The following is a 14,801-nucleotide window of genomic DNA, read 5'->3' on the forward strand; positions in this document are numbered from 1 at the left end:
AGGGAAGTAATACATGTCAGTAATCTGAATAAACATCTGATGTTTCCATGCAAGCAATAGTTCTAGAAATTTACCTGGAGTAGCTCACAAAATTCCAGAACTAGAGAGAGTGAAAGTAACATTGATTCATCAAAAAAATATTATCCAACTAAGCTAGACATCAGCGCAAAGTAAAAGAAGTACAAACTACAAGATATATAACATTGGATAGATCAAAGTTGCGCAAAATGGCAAAAGTAATTGCATAAATATGAGAACAGACGTCATTTTGCCACTCCTCAAAAAAGTGAAAAGCATTTCCTACCAAGGATGCCAAAGCTTATTAGTATCACTCAATGATGGACTGAATAACACCAGCTCCAACAGTTTTCCCTCCTTCTCTGATAGCAAACCTCATCCCTTGCTCACAAGCCACAGGCATAATGAGTTCAACAATCATCTTCACACGGTCACCGGGCATGACCATCTTAGACTCCTCATCCTTATCGTTCATAATCGAAGCCACCCTGCCCGTCACATCCGTAGTCCTCATGTAGAACTGCGGCCTATACCCTGAGAAAAAGGGCGAATGCCTACCACCCTCCTCCTTCTTCAACACATAAACAATCGCAGAGAACTTCGTATGAGGGGTAATTGTGCCCGGCTTCGCCAAAACCATCCCTCTCTGTATATCAGCCTTCTGAATACCTCTAAGCAACAACCCCACATTGTCCCCAGCCATAGCATCATCAAGAATCTTCTGAAACATCTCCACCCCAGTCACAGTGGTGCTCCTAGTATCCTTCAAACCCACAATGTCCACTGTTTCTCCAACCTTAACGGTACCCCTTTCAACACGGCCAGTGGCAACGGTCCCACGACCGGTGATCGAAAACACATCCTCAATAGCAAGCAAAAATGGGAGATCAGTTTGTCTTTGTGGGATTGGTATGTAACTATCCACAGAATCCATAAGCTCATAAATCTTATCTACCCATTGGTTGTCACCACGTTTAAGACTAGGATTAGCCATCAAAGCCTCTAAAGCTAACAAAGCGGAACCAGAAGTAATAGGCACATCGTCACCTGGGAACTCATACGAGGAAAGCAACTCACGCACCTCCAATTCCACGAGCTGCAAGAGCTCCTCGTCGTCGACCTGGTCCTGTTTGTTCAGGAACACGACCATGTTGGGCACACCCACTTGCTTGGCCAACAGTATGTGCTCCTTGGTCTGCGGCATCGGCCCGTCGGCGCCGGAGACGACGAGGATCGCGCCGTCCATCTGGGCGGCTCCGGTGATCATGTTCTTCACGTAGTCAGCGTGGCCGGGGCAGTCCACGTGCGCGTAGTGGCGGTTCTCGGTCTCGTACTCGACCGTCGCGGTGTTGATGGTGATCCCACGGGCGCGTTCCTCCGGCGCGGCGTCGATCTCGTCGTACTTCTTGGGTGCGCTGTTACCCATTCCGGCCAAGGCCATGGTGAGCGCGGCGGTGAGGGTGGTCTTGCCGTGGTCGACGTGGCCGATGGTGCCGATGTTGACGTGAGGCTTCTTGCGCTCGAACTTGCCGCGCGCGGCTCTCACGGTGATCGAGCCGCCGCGGCGCTGGGGGTGGTGGCGCGTTGTGGGGTGGAGGATGGTGGAGGGGCTGAGGAGGAAAGAGGATGACAGGTGGGATTTTGTGGTTGTTTTGGAAATGGGTTTTTGGTAGAAAGTGAAGGAGGGGGCGGGGGAAGGTGGGGAGGCATATGGGTAGGTGAGCTTTGTGGAGGCTGAGGCCGTTGCCGCCGACGAGATTGCCATTGGTTGTTGTTTTGGGAGAGTGGTGGGTTTGGGATTTTGGGGGAGAAGAGTGAAGAAGGGAGCCGGGGGGGGAGTGTTATCTATTGGAAGACGAAAGAGGGCCGCATATCATCTCTAATCTCTATAGGAACAAGGGGGGGGTGGGGTTTATCCATTTCTTGCTCTGTTTTGGTCCTTTTTTTTTTTTTTTTTTTGGAGGGACTAGTAGGGATGGGGATATGGAATTTCTGTGCAACTCATGTTACCTTGCGCCACGTGTATACATGGTTTTTTCCTCTTTTCTTGGAGAAGGAAGTTGAGCTTTAAGTGAAGTGTGAGATTAGTGAAAATTATCAAAATGAAATGACCAAAAATATCTTTTATGAAAGGGTTAAATTCATGTACGATACTTTGTTTATGGCTAAAGATAAAGATAGGTTTTTAAAAAAGAAAAAAAAAGATAAAGATGGTATACTTGCCCAACTTTCATAAAAAAAAATTAACGGAAGTTTACGTTAATACTTCTAAAAAACTAACATCAGTCCTATACTTAAATAAAATTGAAAACTAAAAACTAAAAATAATAAAAACTTCAAAAAAAAATTAAAAAATTAAAAGCTTTAATTTTTTTTTTTCAATTTTTTTTTCTAAATTTTTTAAAGCTTTTATTTTTTTATTTTTTTTTATTTTTAGTTTTTTTAATTAGGCATAAGACACTTGTCAGTTTCTTAAAGTGGACTTCCATCAATTTTTGAACGGAAGTTGAACGAAGGTACCACTTCTATCTTTAGAAATAAACAAAATACTATTTACGATACAAAATAAATTAGATGAAACTTGTAGTCCCGTTTAATAATCCCCTCTCCCCCCCTTCCCCTTATTTTTACATTTTCTAAAAAACATCAACTCAAAACATTCGTAATCTTTTTTATTTTTTATATCACATCAACAATTTATTATTATTATTTAAATAAAAAAATCCACTACAATCTAAATTTTTTCTGTTTTTTCATATAAATTTTTTCTACTTTATATCACATCAATCACTTTTTACTCGCACTCAAAAATATAATTCTCCCATAAGGGATGGAGGAGGGAAATTACTAAACAGGGAAGAATAAAGTCCGTAGGAGGCAAAAGTGTAAGTACCCCTTTATGAAATTAGTTTGACTAAGGACCTTGCAGTGATGTAAAATCTTCTCTAGGGATTAGCTTTTGACAGGATAAATGGGGGAATTGACCTTTATGAGTTCAGTTTATATAACATATTTTCTTCAAATCTGTTATGGGTTTATTTATGTTAATTTAAAAACGTATGATTTTAATATGTAATTTTTTAAAATACAATTAAGCGATTGATAAAATTATAATTTGACCTTTGAAAGTATAGGCTATTATTTAAAATTGTACGTTTTTAAAAACTTACTCCTTGTCTTCAACTTAAAAATACAAAAAACTCGTAATTTTTTTTATTTTCATTTTAACAAAAATGAAACACTCTCTCAAATAATACATTTTCTTCGATTTAGTTTAAAAATCGCGCACTCATCCTACAAGTGTTCACAATTACGATCCTGTACCTTGGCAAATGCAAAGTCTCTTTCGCAATACTTTCCAAGTGTGGAGGAAAAGAATGATAATCTTGCTCTACCGACCAAAAGTATCACAAATTTTATTTTATTTTCTCGATAGTCATGATGGTCAATAGCCATTTGGGGCTCATATTCCTTTGTGGTTCAAGCATCCCCAGTGGTTTGTGGTCGTAGAAGGTGAACTGACGTGGTGATTTGCGTCCCACAATCGCCCACGAAGTCGGGCTCTGTTCCACATCTATGATTCAGGTACTCATAGTTTTTGTGACACCGGCGGTGTCCAGATCAGCAAGCTAAAAGCTTTTTGGATTGAGTTAAAAAAATGATTTTTTTACAAGAGTAATTTTTTAGAGTTTTTTTTTTTTACCACTGTTAGTTTCATGTTCAGATGGAAAAGCTCATCTCAATTATGAAAACTATGTTACATCCATTAATTCCACAATATTAGTGGGATCTACGCAAGCATGCCAAAGGCACAATCTTTATCAGAAGCCATATACACTGACAATGAGCAAACAAATCAGGGGCAAGCATTCCCACAACATTACTTTGACACTCCAGTGAATCATGAACAAGAAACCCAACACTTCTAAATGATCTAATTAACTAAACGGGCACAATTCTGAAGCAGCCAGAGTAATGTCATTGAAACAAAGTAAATGAATCATATTTACAAGTATACAATCCATAAAATATTGATCACCCCTATTAACCTATTTGTAGGATGATGTGTAGTTATCTTTAAGCATATGCAGACTTATAATATACACATGCACGACTTATCTGACCTGCGTAACCTCAGTAGCATCACTTGATGTATGTGAAATGAAGATTCTGCTCAATCAATCATTTGTGTTGAACTCATCATCATTCACTCTACAAAGTAGATTTCCTTAACAAGCATGACTCTCAAGCTTATAACTTTGCTGCATTCTCTCCCCATACAGCATCAACGCCCATATTTTATTCGGCATCCCCGTAAAATCTCAATTAAGATGCATTCGGCAGCATGATTTGCATCCACGCACTCATGCTTCCCAACTCTATCAACATGTGAAAGATCTTTGAGCTTTACAAGAATATCTCATCAAGTGAAAGATCGCGGACCTTTCCAGAATAACTTCAGCCATTCCTGGATGAGTAAATCTGTTTTTCTTTCAGGGAAAATTAATGAATTATCTAAATTACTGACCAATGGCAAGTTTGAGAAGTGAAACAACACCGCTTCCAATTTGTAAAGGGCCACAGCTGTAACATGCTAAGTTTAGAGGTGTCTCACTGTGCATTTAATGGTCCAGAATTTTCTGCTTACAAGCATTTAAAACCTTTTGATGGATCTCTGGAGGAACTCCCTTCAAAAGATCAGATATGGCCAATTCATGCTTCCTTTTTAACTCATTTAGCTCCTGTTGCTGCTTCATTAACAGATTCTCAAGTTTCTCGGCAATTATCTTGACAGCTTCCGATCCTGCTTCCTTCTCTTCACTATTATCATCATCATCATCATCAGAAACACACTCATTCTCAGGTTGTTCATGTATATCATCAACATCAGGATTATTTGTGTCTTCATGATCAGGAGAGTTTTCATTGTCTCCAGTCAAGCTAGCTACCGTGACAACTGAAAGGCCAGATTTTGGAGAGGCTCCACCAAGTGCCTTGGGCGAGTCAGACCAAAACTTACGACCCGAAGACAATCTTTCCAGTGAAAAACTACCAGAGGGGACAGGCTCATTCGTAGAGGGAGAAGCATCATCCTTGGCTTCAGAGGCACAGCAATCAGGACTTGAAACCTCTCCACCAGAACTATCTCCAGGGAGTTCTCTTGGTGTCCAATCTGGAATGGGTGAATGAATTTTTAAGTCAATCATTTCAGCAATTGCTGAAACATCTTGATCTGTAAGGTCCAACTCCTCTACCATTTCACTAGCAACAGCAATAGCAGTGTCTGCCTCAATATCAAATGGGAAGTGGATATTGCGATAATGACCTGGGCCAAAGTGGAAATTTTATAATTTAACACGTGAATGCTAATGAAAATCTCTTTTTCTTTGGTTAACGTACAATTAGAAAAACTAACAAGTGAAAAGAGAAGAATAGACAACCTGAGGAGTCCGCTATTCGTAGTTTCAGAAAAACTGTGTTAACATCTTTCCTTTGACCTTGAACTGTGAAATCTCTATTTGTCTCAGAAGATACATCTTTAGCACTTTTACCAACATCAATCTGATCAGATCTGCCTTCTGTGTTTGACATGTTAAAATGTGAGAACAAAACCATAAAATCCTTTGATCTCTGTTGAAAATACAGAAACTTACCTGAATGATGGGTTTTGGGACGTAGAGAACGACCTACACTTTCATGATCCTGATCTGGTTGGAGAAAAGGATCCATTAAAAGTTCCTTGGCAGGCAAGCGTTCAGAGACTTCTGCAATACATTTTTCTATAAATGCTCTAACTGCAGGGTTTGTAACTTTTGCTAATGATGCCGGCTTTATTCCCTACAAAGAAAAACTGATATGACAATCTAGATACAAAATGTAAAGTTAATGAAGTTTCTAGAACTGGAATTCGACGGACCTAGGATTTGGATTTTAAGGAATTCCCAAAAAAAAAATTTTTTTTTTTTTTTTTTTTTTTTTTTTTTTTTTTTTTAATTTTTATCTTAAGATCTTTTACAGTACTTGATACTACAAAATTTGACAAACATTCCAGGCCCAAAAATAAAAATAAAAAATACAAATGTCAAAATGAAGTGCTGAGAAGATTTGATCAGATGACCCTTACTATATCTTTTTTCTCTTTCAACCAGACAATTTTCTCATGGAATGAACCATTCAATGTCAAATGTGTCATACACTGGCTAAGAGGAAGGAGAATAGCAGTCAATCCCTCTAACTAATTAGCATGAGAAACACTGTAAACATGGGGAAGTCATTTATCTTGCTTCAAAATTAGAACTTGTACTGATATATATATCTAGCAAAATTTGGACTTTCTAGAGCACTACAGAGTCCAAGGGATTCCATGATCATAATATATTAAGCATTTTCAAAATGACTAATGTTTTCAAGGGCTACAAAAGCATGACCAAGTCAAAAAAAAAACGTAAGAAACTAAATAAATTTTTGAAAAAAACATTACAACTGCAATAATAATTGAAATGAACCAGAGACGTTAAGGCCTTACTGATGTCACTTTCTTGTATATTTGAGCAGCATTGGCACATTCGACATATGGGTACTCAAATGTCACCAACTCTAGCAAGCACATGCCAAAGGCATAAATGTCTACAAGCTCATTGTACTCCTCTTCATAAAGCTCCGGTGCCATGAACTCTGGAGTACCTGAAGTCACAAAAAGAATTATGCTGTTGCAACTATAACACAGTTTCCACACTAGGTCTAATCTCAAAAGGAAAATAATAATGATAATATTGCAATCCTCACCAATGACACTATGAGCTGAATGAGCCTGGCGAAGAATGGCAGCCAGGCCTAAGTCACCAATTTTCACCTCGCCTTGATTCCCATTGACAAATATGTTATCACACTTCAAATCTCGATGAATAACTGGTGGGTCATGACTGTGAAGGTACAGAAGGCCCTCTAGAATCTGCCTAGACCATTTCTTCAATGCTCTCAAATCAACATGTTTATGTTTCTTCCGGTATCTACACAACATTCAGAGACAAAATGCTTAGCAAAACCAAATAAAACAAATGAAAAAAAGGGATACTAACTTCCCAGCAGAGTACATAGGAACTCACTGCCGCAATGTTCCAGAAGTGAAAATCTCGGTAATGAAGTTAACACTCTCATTTTTGGTGTCGACCCACGAATTGTAAAACTTGATTATGTTCTTGTGCTTCAAAGTCTTGAGTAAATGAACTTCCGAATACAGACGCTCCAAACCTTCGGAGTTTCGTAATAGATCTGACACCTTAACCTGATTCCAAGCAACTTCAATTCCTTCCAATTCATCAAAAGCTCGATATCTGAAATTCCCACATTTCGATCAAGGACACACAAATATAGCAATTCCGGTCCCAAAATCATATTAACAATAGTGCAACTAGTTGCACTTTTCTTTTTCTTTCATAGTATAGATTCAGAGTTAACATAGCAAATAGAATAAAAGGATACACTTTCTTGAAAGCACCTTTTCCTAGAACCTCTTTATACTGCAAAACCAGCGTTAAGTTAAATAAAAAACAAAACCCATTAATAAGCATAACAATATGCTTTAGCTTTTAATCAAACAGAAAAAGAGCAGCTAACAGATTTGGACAAATTGAATAACATATTAAATTATAAACAGAAATTCATAATTCAACGACAAAAATTGAAATTTTTTTCTTCTTCATTGAACTGACCCGACCGTATCGACCAGAGGGATCAACCTCAACAAACTCGGTGTCGGAGTCGTCCGGGTCTTGTTCGGACGACGAATCCTGTGGCATTGCTCGTTTCCAACCCAAGCACGGACACAACCAACAAAATGGAAAACCCAGATCTTAGTTCTCTCCAAAATCTCAGACAGATCAAATCCAATCCCCCACAAAAAAATTAAAGAGCCCAATCCGAGCCCGCGAAAGAGAACCGGATGCGGATATTCAAAGAATACCCAAAACCCACAAAAACTTATAGCGTCTGGCAATAAAATCCGGAGAAGAAGAAGAAGAAGAAGAGAAGAAGAAGAAGCGTGTGAAAGAGAAGTATTTCGTCAAAGCGAAGCGGTTTAATGGCTGCGAGAGAATCAGCCATCTATAAGTGTGTCTGACTGACTCAGTTCTCTTTTGTGTTTCTCATTTTCATACATATTTTGGGAATAAAAAAGGTCAACTTTGGGCATACGTGTGAGAGAACCCAGAAGGGAGGAGGAGGTTACCAACATGGCAACATCTAGTTGTCGCAGATATGATGGTGGATCTTTATTGAGGATAAAGTTTTTCGTGGATCTTTATTTATATATTATGATAGAATAATGAAAAATAAAAAATAAAAAAAATTCTTAAAATCTAATTTAAAATAAAAATTTGCCCAATAACCAATTTATAGCGAGCATTTATAAAGATGGATCAAGATGTCTTACAATTTCTTTAAAATTTTAAAATTTTAAATTATATGAATTTAGATCGTTTTATGCATCAAGCGTCATAAAAAATACTACAGATTAAAAATGTGACATGTTAACAATGCGAATTTAGTATATTTTTATTAGATTCTTATAATTTATGTTGTATAAAAGTTTTGAGAAAAAAATTATATTTTGCTTTAGTAAAGAAGAATCGTCTCTTCAAAAGAGAACAAAAAGCATTTTGAATTTTTTTTTTTTTTTTTTTGCCTCGATAATATATCATATCTTAAATATGTAGTATTTTTTATGTTGTTCGATGTAAAAAGCGCGATCGAAATTCACATAATTTGAAAATATAAAATTTCTTTAAAGTTGTAGCCTCAAAAGACGGTGCTTTTGTAAAAATGGACAGAAAACTAGATGAATCTGACTAGTCATGTTACTTGAAAACAATAATAAAAAATAAAAAAAAAACAATAAAATATTCAGAGTTTTAAATTTTTTTTATTGCTCTTTCCTCCTCTCTTTTAGTTTTAATTACGTTTAATACATGAAATTAAAGGAAGGAATGAATTAACAACCAACTAGCTTGGAAGGGAGTTCAAGTGCAAGCGGAACTTGGTAACATAAAATATATTTAAAAAATATGACCGTTTGTAGAGGATGAATTTTCAAAAATGGCAACTAGAAAATGATGAATTTTAGAAAATATGAGCCCCAAAAAGTGACGGATTTTTTCTTTTGAAAAGAATAATTTTCAAAAAATTAGGATTGGTGGAAAGGAACAAATTAAAATATTTAAGTTGAGTAATGTAAGCTGGGACGGAGGGAGGGGGGCTGCCCCTCCAATTTCTTAAAAAAAAAAAAATTATAAGGTTGAAAAAAAAAGTTTTTAAAAAATAAAAATTTAGCTTATTGGTCCCTACTAAAAAATTTTTTTGGCCACTGACTCCTGCCTATAGGAACTTTTGGCGCCATCTCTGAATGTAAGTGGATAATTAAAATAGATAGTATGATGTAGATATTTTGAACAAATAAGTAGATTAAATAGAAAAAAAAATAAATAAATCTTTTGCTAAAATTTAATTAAAAAATAGGGAAAAGTACACATAACCCCCTCAAACTACCACATCATTGTCAATGTACCCCCCAAACTACCAATTGTGTCAATCTCCCCCCTTAAACTACCAGAAAATGTCAATGTCCCTCTAATGATAAAAATGCCCTTCATAAAATTATTAAAATAAAATAAAAACTAAAAAAAAATATTAAAAAAATATAAAATAACAAAAAATTATTCCAAAAAAAAATTAAAAATTAAAACTGTTTTTTATTATTTTTTTAAATAATAATTTTCAGTTTTTTTTTTCTTTCTTTTGTTTTTTAAAAAAAAATTGTTCTTTTTGGTTTTTTTAATTAAATAAAAACTGTTTTTTTTTCTTTTTTTTTTCTTTTTTTTTTTAAAAAAACAAATAAATAAATTTCAGTTATTTTTTGTTTTTTCGTTTTTTTTTTCTTAAAAAAAAAATGTTCTTTTTCGTTTTTTAATTTAATAAAAACTGGTTTTTTTTCATTTGTTTTATTTTTTTTAAAATAAATAAATTTCAGTTATTTTTTGTTTTATCGTTTTTTTTCTTTAAAAAAATTTGTTATTTTTCGTTTTTTAATTTAATAAAAACTGGTTTTTCTTTTTATTTTTTTCATTTGTTTTTTTTTTAAAAAAAAAATCAGTTATTTTTTGTTTACTTTTTTTAAAAAAAAATTTAAAAATTAGTTCTTTTTTTTCGTTTTTTATTCAATTTTATTTAAATTTTTTTTTTTTTTAAGTTTTTTAGTTTTAGTTTTAATTTTTTTGAATTTACGAGGACATTTTTGTCTTATTCAAAAAAAATTAAGGTCATTTTTGTCTTTTTGTTGATCTTAGAGGGGACATTCACATTTTCTGGTAGTTTAAGGGGGGAGATTGACACAATTGATAGTTTATGGGATATATTGACAATTGAGTGGTAGTTTGAGAGGGTCATGTACTTTTCCCTAAAAAATATTGAGCGGAAGGTGAATGCCCTTAGAGCACTAGCAGCAGATTCCCAACCATTTTCCCTAAATTTAGGGAACAAAACTACTTTTTGCTTCCCTATAAAAAAACACCCCACAATAGATTCCCTTAACTTTCCCTATATCAATTAAATACTTTTTTTTACTCTTACTTTATTCTTTTTTTCTCTTTCCTACTTTTTTGTACCAACCAACTCCCAACTAACTCCCAACCAACCCTTCATATCTTTGTTTTTATGTTCATAAAACTATTAAATGACCATTTAAATGGTTTGATCAAAACAGCTGGGAATGAAAAAAAAAATTTCAAGGGAAGGTTCTAGAAGGTGGGTTGATGTATTGTGGATGATACCCAACACAAGTGAAAGTTGCATGGTGGGTAGCTTTGCTGAGATATTCCGTAAGCCTCAATTGACGAACAGGAACATGCAAGCAAGAAATCAACAAATTCAATAGCCACAAGCTCCTAGTCCACGCGAGAACCAAAGCCCAACCTCTGATCCAAAACATGGTTTTTCACTTTTTCCCTTCCCTTGAAGCTGGTACGCAGATAGCTAGAAATCCTTAATTACAACATTAATAGTCATTAAATTGCACCAGCGTCTTGTTGCCAACTGCTATCAATTGTGCGTACTCCACAGCTGTAAAAAGTGAAAACGTGTGTATACGCTTCCTACATTTATAGCTATTAAACTAGTCGGCAGTTGGCAATGGTGGTTGTGAATTAAATTTACATTTATAGTTTGTAGTTGAAACATGAAACACAATCGAACCTGAGTGTTCAAGAACAAATTTAAATAGACCAATTGCCTTATTGTTTTCCATCCATTTTACAACCAAGCTTGTGTTCTTTCAATTTAAATAGATTCATTGTCTCACTTATTTTAATCCATTTCAATATCCTTTCCCTCTATGGATCATATTCTTGAACTTGATAGCCTTCAATATGATTCTTCCTCCGATGATGAGTTGGAAATAATTTCAACTTTTGCTATGGTAAAAGAACGATTGGATGGCGAAGGAGGATCAAGATCACGACGTGTTTCTGGTCGACGTCGCAATACTATTTGGCGTAATTCTTTGCAAGGCCAAGAAAACCTATTCCGCGATTATTTTGCGGAATCGGCGGTATATCCTCCCAACAAATTTCGAAGGAGGTTTCGTATGCGCCGTGACCTTTTTATGCGCATTCACGACGCAATAATATCTCATGACAGATATTTTGTTCAAGAAAGAAATGCTGCTGGAAAGCTCGGACATTCTTCTCTACAAAAGATGACTGCTGCAATTAGGATGCTCGCTTATGGAGTAACTGCAGATTTGATGGATGAATACTTACGGATTGGAGAAAGGACAGCAATGGATAGCTTTATACATTTTGTTAAAGCGGTAGTTTCAATTTTTTCTGCCGAGTACTTGAGGTCGCCAAACTCAGAAGACATTGCTAGATTGCTAGCAATTGGCGAAAGTCGTGGATTTCCAGGAATGCTGGGAAGCATCGATTGCATGCATTGGAAGTGGAAGAATTGTCCAAATGCTTGGAAAGGTATGTATTCTGGTCATATACGTGAACCTACAATTATTTTGGAAGCCGTAGCGTCCCATGATCTTTGGATATGGCACGCATTTTTTGGGTTACCAGGGTCTCATAATGATATAAATGTGTTAGAACGATCTGATGTATTTGCCAATCTAGCTGAAGGGCGTGCTCCTCCGGTCAACTACTCAATCAATGGTCACGATTATACAATGGGATACTATCTTGCCGATGGTATATATCCTTCGTGGGCAACATTCGTAAAAACAATTCATGCTCCACAAGGAAACAAGAGAAAAAATTTTGCTGCAGCTCAAGAGTCGGCAAGAAAGGACGTAGAGCGAGCGTTTGGAGTGCTTCAAGCACGATTTGCAATTGTGCGTGGACCTGCACGGTTATACCAACCTGAACTTCTTAAAGATATTATGATGGCGTGCATAATATTGCATAACATGATCGTTGAGGATGAACGAGATATGTATCTTGGAGCAGATGAATTCAATTATGAGCAAATCAATGACGTTCCACTCGAACCACCGTCACACGAAGTTACAAATGAAGTTGTGGAGTTCATGCAAAATCGTCATCGTATTAGAGATCAAGAAACACATTTGCAACTTCAATTAGACCTCATTGAGCATTTATGGCAAATACATAGTCAATCGTAAGAAATTGTTCTCTCTAAAATTTGGTGTCATGTTATGTAGTTTGGAAAATTTGGTATCATGTTATGTAGTTTGGAAAATTTGGTATCATGTTATTTAGTTTGGAAAATATGGTATCATCCATCTATGAGTTCAGTTTGAGAACTATAAAAATTTCCATGCCTTCCCTTAATTTTTGTTGATTGAATTGGTTATTCGTCATTGCAAAAAAGAGTAACTTTGATTCAATAACCATCGAGTTGAACAATGCACCCTCTGTTGCACACACTGATGCTCATGTTTTTGCACTCTATAAATTCTGAACATGACATGCCCTTTTATAAGCACTGTTGTCGGTCAACAAAAGCTTAAGAGGACTTGCAGATACCAATATCCTCCTATTTCCCATGAGTGACTTCTATGGAAGGGGTATATATATTTATGGTCATATTGTCATCATATTGCTTCAGATTATTTTATTCAATCCCAAAATAATTGAGAGTGGAAGTCGGAAATGCAGCTACTGAGTCATTGGACAGGATGAGGGATGAAAGCAAGAAAGCAGCCTTGCAGTTAGTTGACATGGAATGTGGTTATCTAACTGTTGAATATTTTCGCAAGCTTCCCCAAGATATTGAGAAGGGTGGAAATCCAACGCACTCAATTTTCTTCAAGTGTCCAACTGTCTCTCTCTGTGACTGGGTGTGTGTGCAAGTGTGGGCTCACTTGAAGAGGGGTCAAATTTTCTTCAAGAGAGGTCAAATTTTCTTCAAGTGACTGGGTGTGTGCGCAAGTGCCTTTGAACTTCAAGTGTCCAATTTTCTTCAAGTGAGTTTACCCCTCTTGAGAAAAAAAAATTGTCCTAATTTCCTATCTACAACAATTTTTTTTTTTCTCTTCTTTTTGCAGTCAAAACAGTTGTCTAAATTGTTGGATGAGGATCCAGCAATCATGCAGCGCCGGGGCAACCTTGGGAAAAGGCTAGAATTATACAGAAGTGCCCAACAAGAGATTGATGCAGTTGCTTGGTCCAAGTAGAGGGGAGCAGATTTATGCCAAAGTTTGAAACAAAGCAAAGGCAATGCTGATTGCAATCGGGGAACCTTGAACATGGCCCCTGGGTTACGGATTATGGAACCAAATGCTTCAAGCAAGCCTATTTATATTCAACTTTTTATATATATATATATATATATAGTTAAGTCAGCCAAAAAGAATAAGTAACTCATAAGGCCCCACTTGACTTGATTAAAGGCAATTGCACAAGAAGAAAAGGACATCAGATAGAACATAATTAACAAACCATACATGTGCTACATCATAAGGCCCCACTTGACTTGATTAAAGGAAAACACGTACAGGTGCTACATGTAAGCATCATCTTAATTGACCACAAACCATAAAACAAAGCTACCCCTAATTAAAGTTGAATGAATTCCTCCCAACAAATACTAAGCCAAATTTGACCTATGATTCACAGATTCAATCAACTGCAGAAGCTTCAATCTCCTTGTGTGATGGCATAAACAAAAAAACACTTAACCATCTAAGAGATTTCCCTTTTGTCTTTTCTAACTAACAAAAAACCAAAGGTATAAACAAAAAGCCAATGACATAAACAAAAAGCCAATAGCATAAACAAAAGCCAATTACCAATGACTAGTTAGTCCTACGCTTCTGCATGATTTCCATTTGGAGAGATTGAATATATTCAAGCTGAATTGGTGACAAGCAGCTTGTATCCATCATCATAATTTCTCTTTCCTCTTTCTTTTGTTCTCTTGCCTCTTTCCTAAGTTCAACCTCAAGCTTTTGTTTCTCAATACGAACAATCTCTTCCTTTGCCGTATCAATATTTTTCATTCTCTCCTCATACGATCTTTTCTTCACTTCCGTTAATTGAGTCAGAACCTCCGTTATAATCTCTTTATCTCCACAATCTTTGCTCTTTCTTTTTTTCTCTCTATCTTTCGCGGCCTTCTTGCCTATAGGTCTCTCCAAGTCTACAATAACGTCTTCTTCATCATTGTCAACACTTAGATTGATCACAGGTTGAAGAGAAGGACTTATGGATTTCTTTCTCAGCATTGTTGGCTTCAACTGCTTCCATTTTGGCAAGTTCTTCAACAAC

At 36.2% G+C, this 14,801-nt stretch overlaps 3 protein-coding genes across 5 annotated transcripts; 1 reads left to right on the plus strand and 2 right to left on the minus strand.

The window, feature by feature from the left end:
- Window positions 1-101: 101 nt before the first annotated feature.
- LOC133874939 (elongation factor Tu, chloroplastic) lies at window positions 102-1,902 on the minus strand. Its single transcript, XM_062312885.1, has one exon. The coding sequence runs from the start codon at window positions 1,781-1,783 to the stop codon at window positions 329-331; it is 1,455 nt and encodes a 484-aa protein (XP_062168869.1). The 5' UTR covers window positions 1,784-1,902; the 3' UTR covers window positions 102-328.
- Window positions 1,903-3,915: 2,013 nt separating this feature from the next.
- Window positions 3,916-8,260, minus strand: LOC133874938 (probable serine/threonine-protein kinase WNK3). Of its 3 annotated transcripts, XM_062312884.1 has the most exons (8): window positions 7,731-8,257; window positions 7,501-7,538; window positions 7,125-7,352; window positions 6,805-7,028; window positions 6,545-6,702; window positions 5,673-5,856; window positions 5,460-5,597; window positions 3,916-5,344 (listed from the first exon to the last, which is right to left on the minus strand). In XM_062312884.1, the coding sequence occupies exons 1-8, from the start codon at window positions 7,815-7,817 to the stop codon at window positions 4,641-4,643; spliced, it is 1,761 nt and encodes a 586-aa protein (XP_062168868.1). In that variant the 5' UTR covers window positions 7,818-8,257; the 3' UTR covers window positions 3,916-4,640. The 3 variants fall into 3 exon arrangements, with proteins under 3 accessions (XP_062168868.1, XP_062168865.1, XP_062168866.1); XM_062312881.1 differs by having other exon boundaries at window positions 6,545-7,028; window positions 7,731-8,260; XM_062312882.1 differs by having other exon boundaries at window positions 5,460-5,856; window positions 7,731-8,259.
- Window positions 8,261-11,401: 3,141 nt separating this feature from the next.
- On the plus strand, window positions 11,402-12,694 carry LOC133876055 (uncharacterized). Its single transcript, XM_062314354.1, has one exon. It carries the CDS (start codon window positions 11,402-11,404, stop codon window positions 12,692-12,694), a length of 1,293 nt encoding a protein of 430 aa, XP_062170338.1.
- The last annotated feature ends 2,107 nt before the right edge of the window (window positions 12,695-14,801 follow it).

Source organism: Alnus glutinosa, chromosome 8, assembly GCF_958979055.1.
Source record: "Alnus glutinosa chromosome 8, dhAlnGlut1.1, whole genome shotgun sequence".
Classification (NCBI taxonomy): domain Eukaryota; kingdom Viridiplantae; phylum Streptophyta; class Magnoliopsida; order Fagales; family Betulaceae; genus Alnus; species Alnus glutinosa.

Excerpts from the sequence above, each read along its gene's own strand:
- LOC133874939 (XM_062312885.1), bottom strand. The coding sequence starts at position 1,783 with ATGGCAATCTCGTCGGCGGCAACGGCCTCAGCCTCCACAAAGCTCACC.
- LOC133874938 (XM_062312881.1), bottom strand. The coding sequence starts at position 7,817 with ATGCCACAGGATTCGTCGTCCGAACAAGACCCGGACGACTCCGACACC. Across the intron at positions 7,029-7,124 it reads ACTTCTGGAACATTGCGGCA|ATACCGGAAGAAACATAAAC; the intron begins GTGAGTTCCTAT and ends AATGTTGTGTAG. Across the intron at positions 5,598-5,672 it reads TCCCAAAACCCATCATTCAG|AAGGCAGATCTGATCAGATT; the intron begins GTAAGTTTCTGT and ends TGTCAAACACAG.
- LOC133876055 (XM_062314354.1), top strand. The coding sequence starts at position 11,402 with ATGGATCATATTCTTGAACTTGATAGCCTTCAATATGATTCTTCCTCC.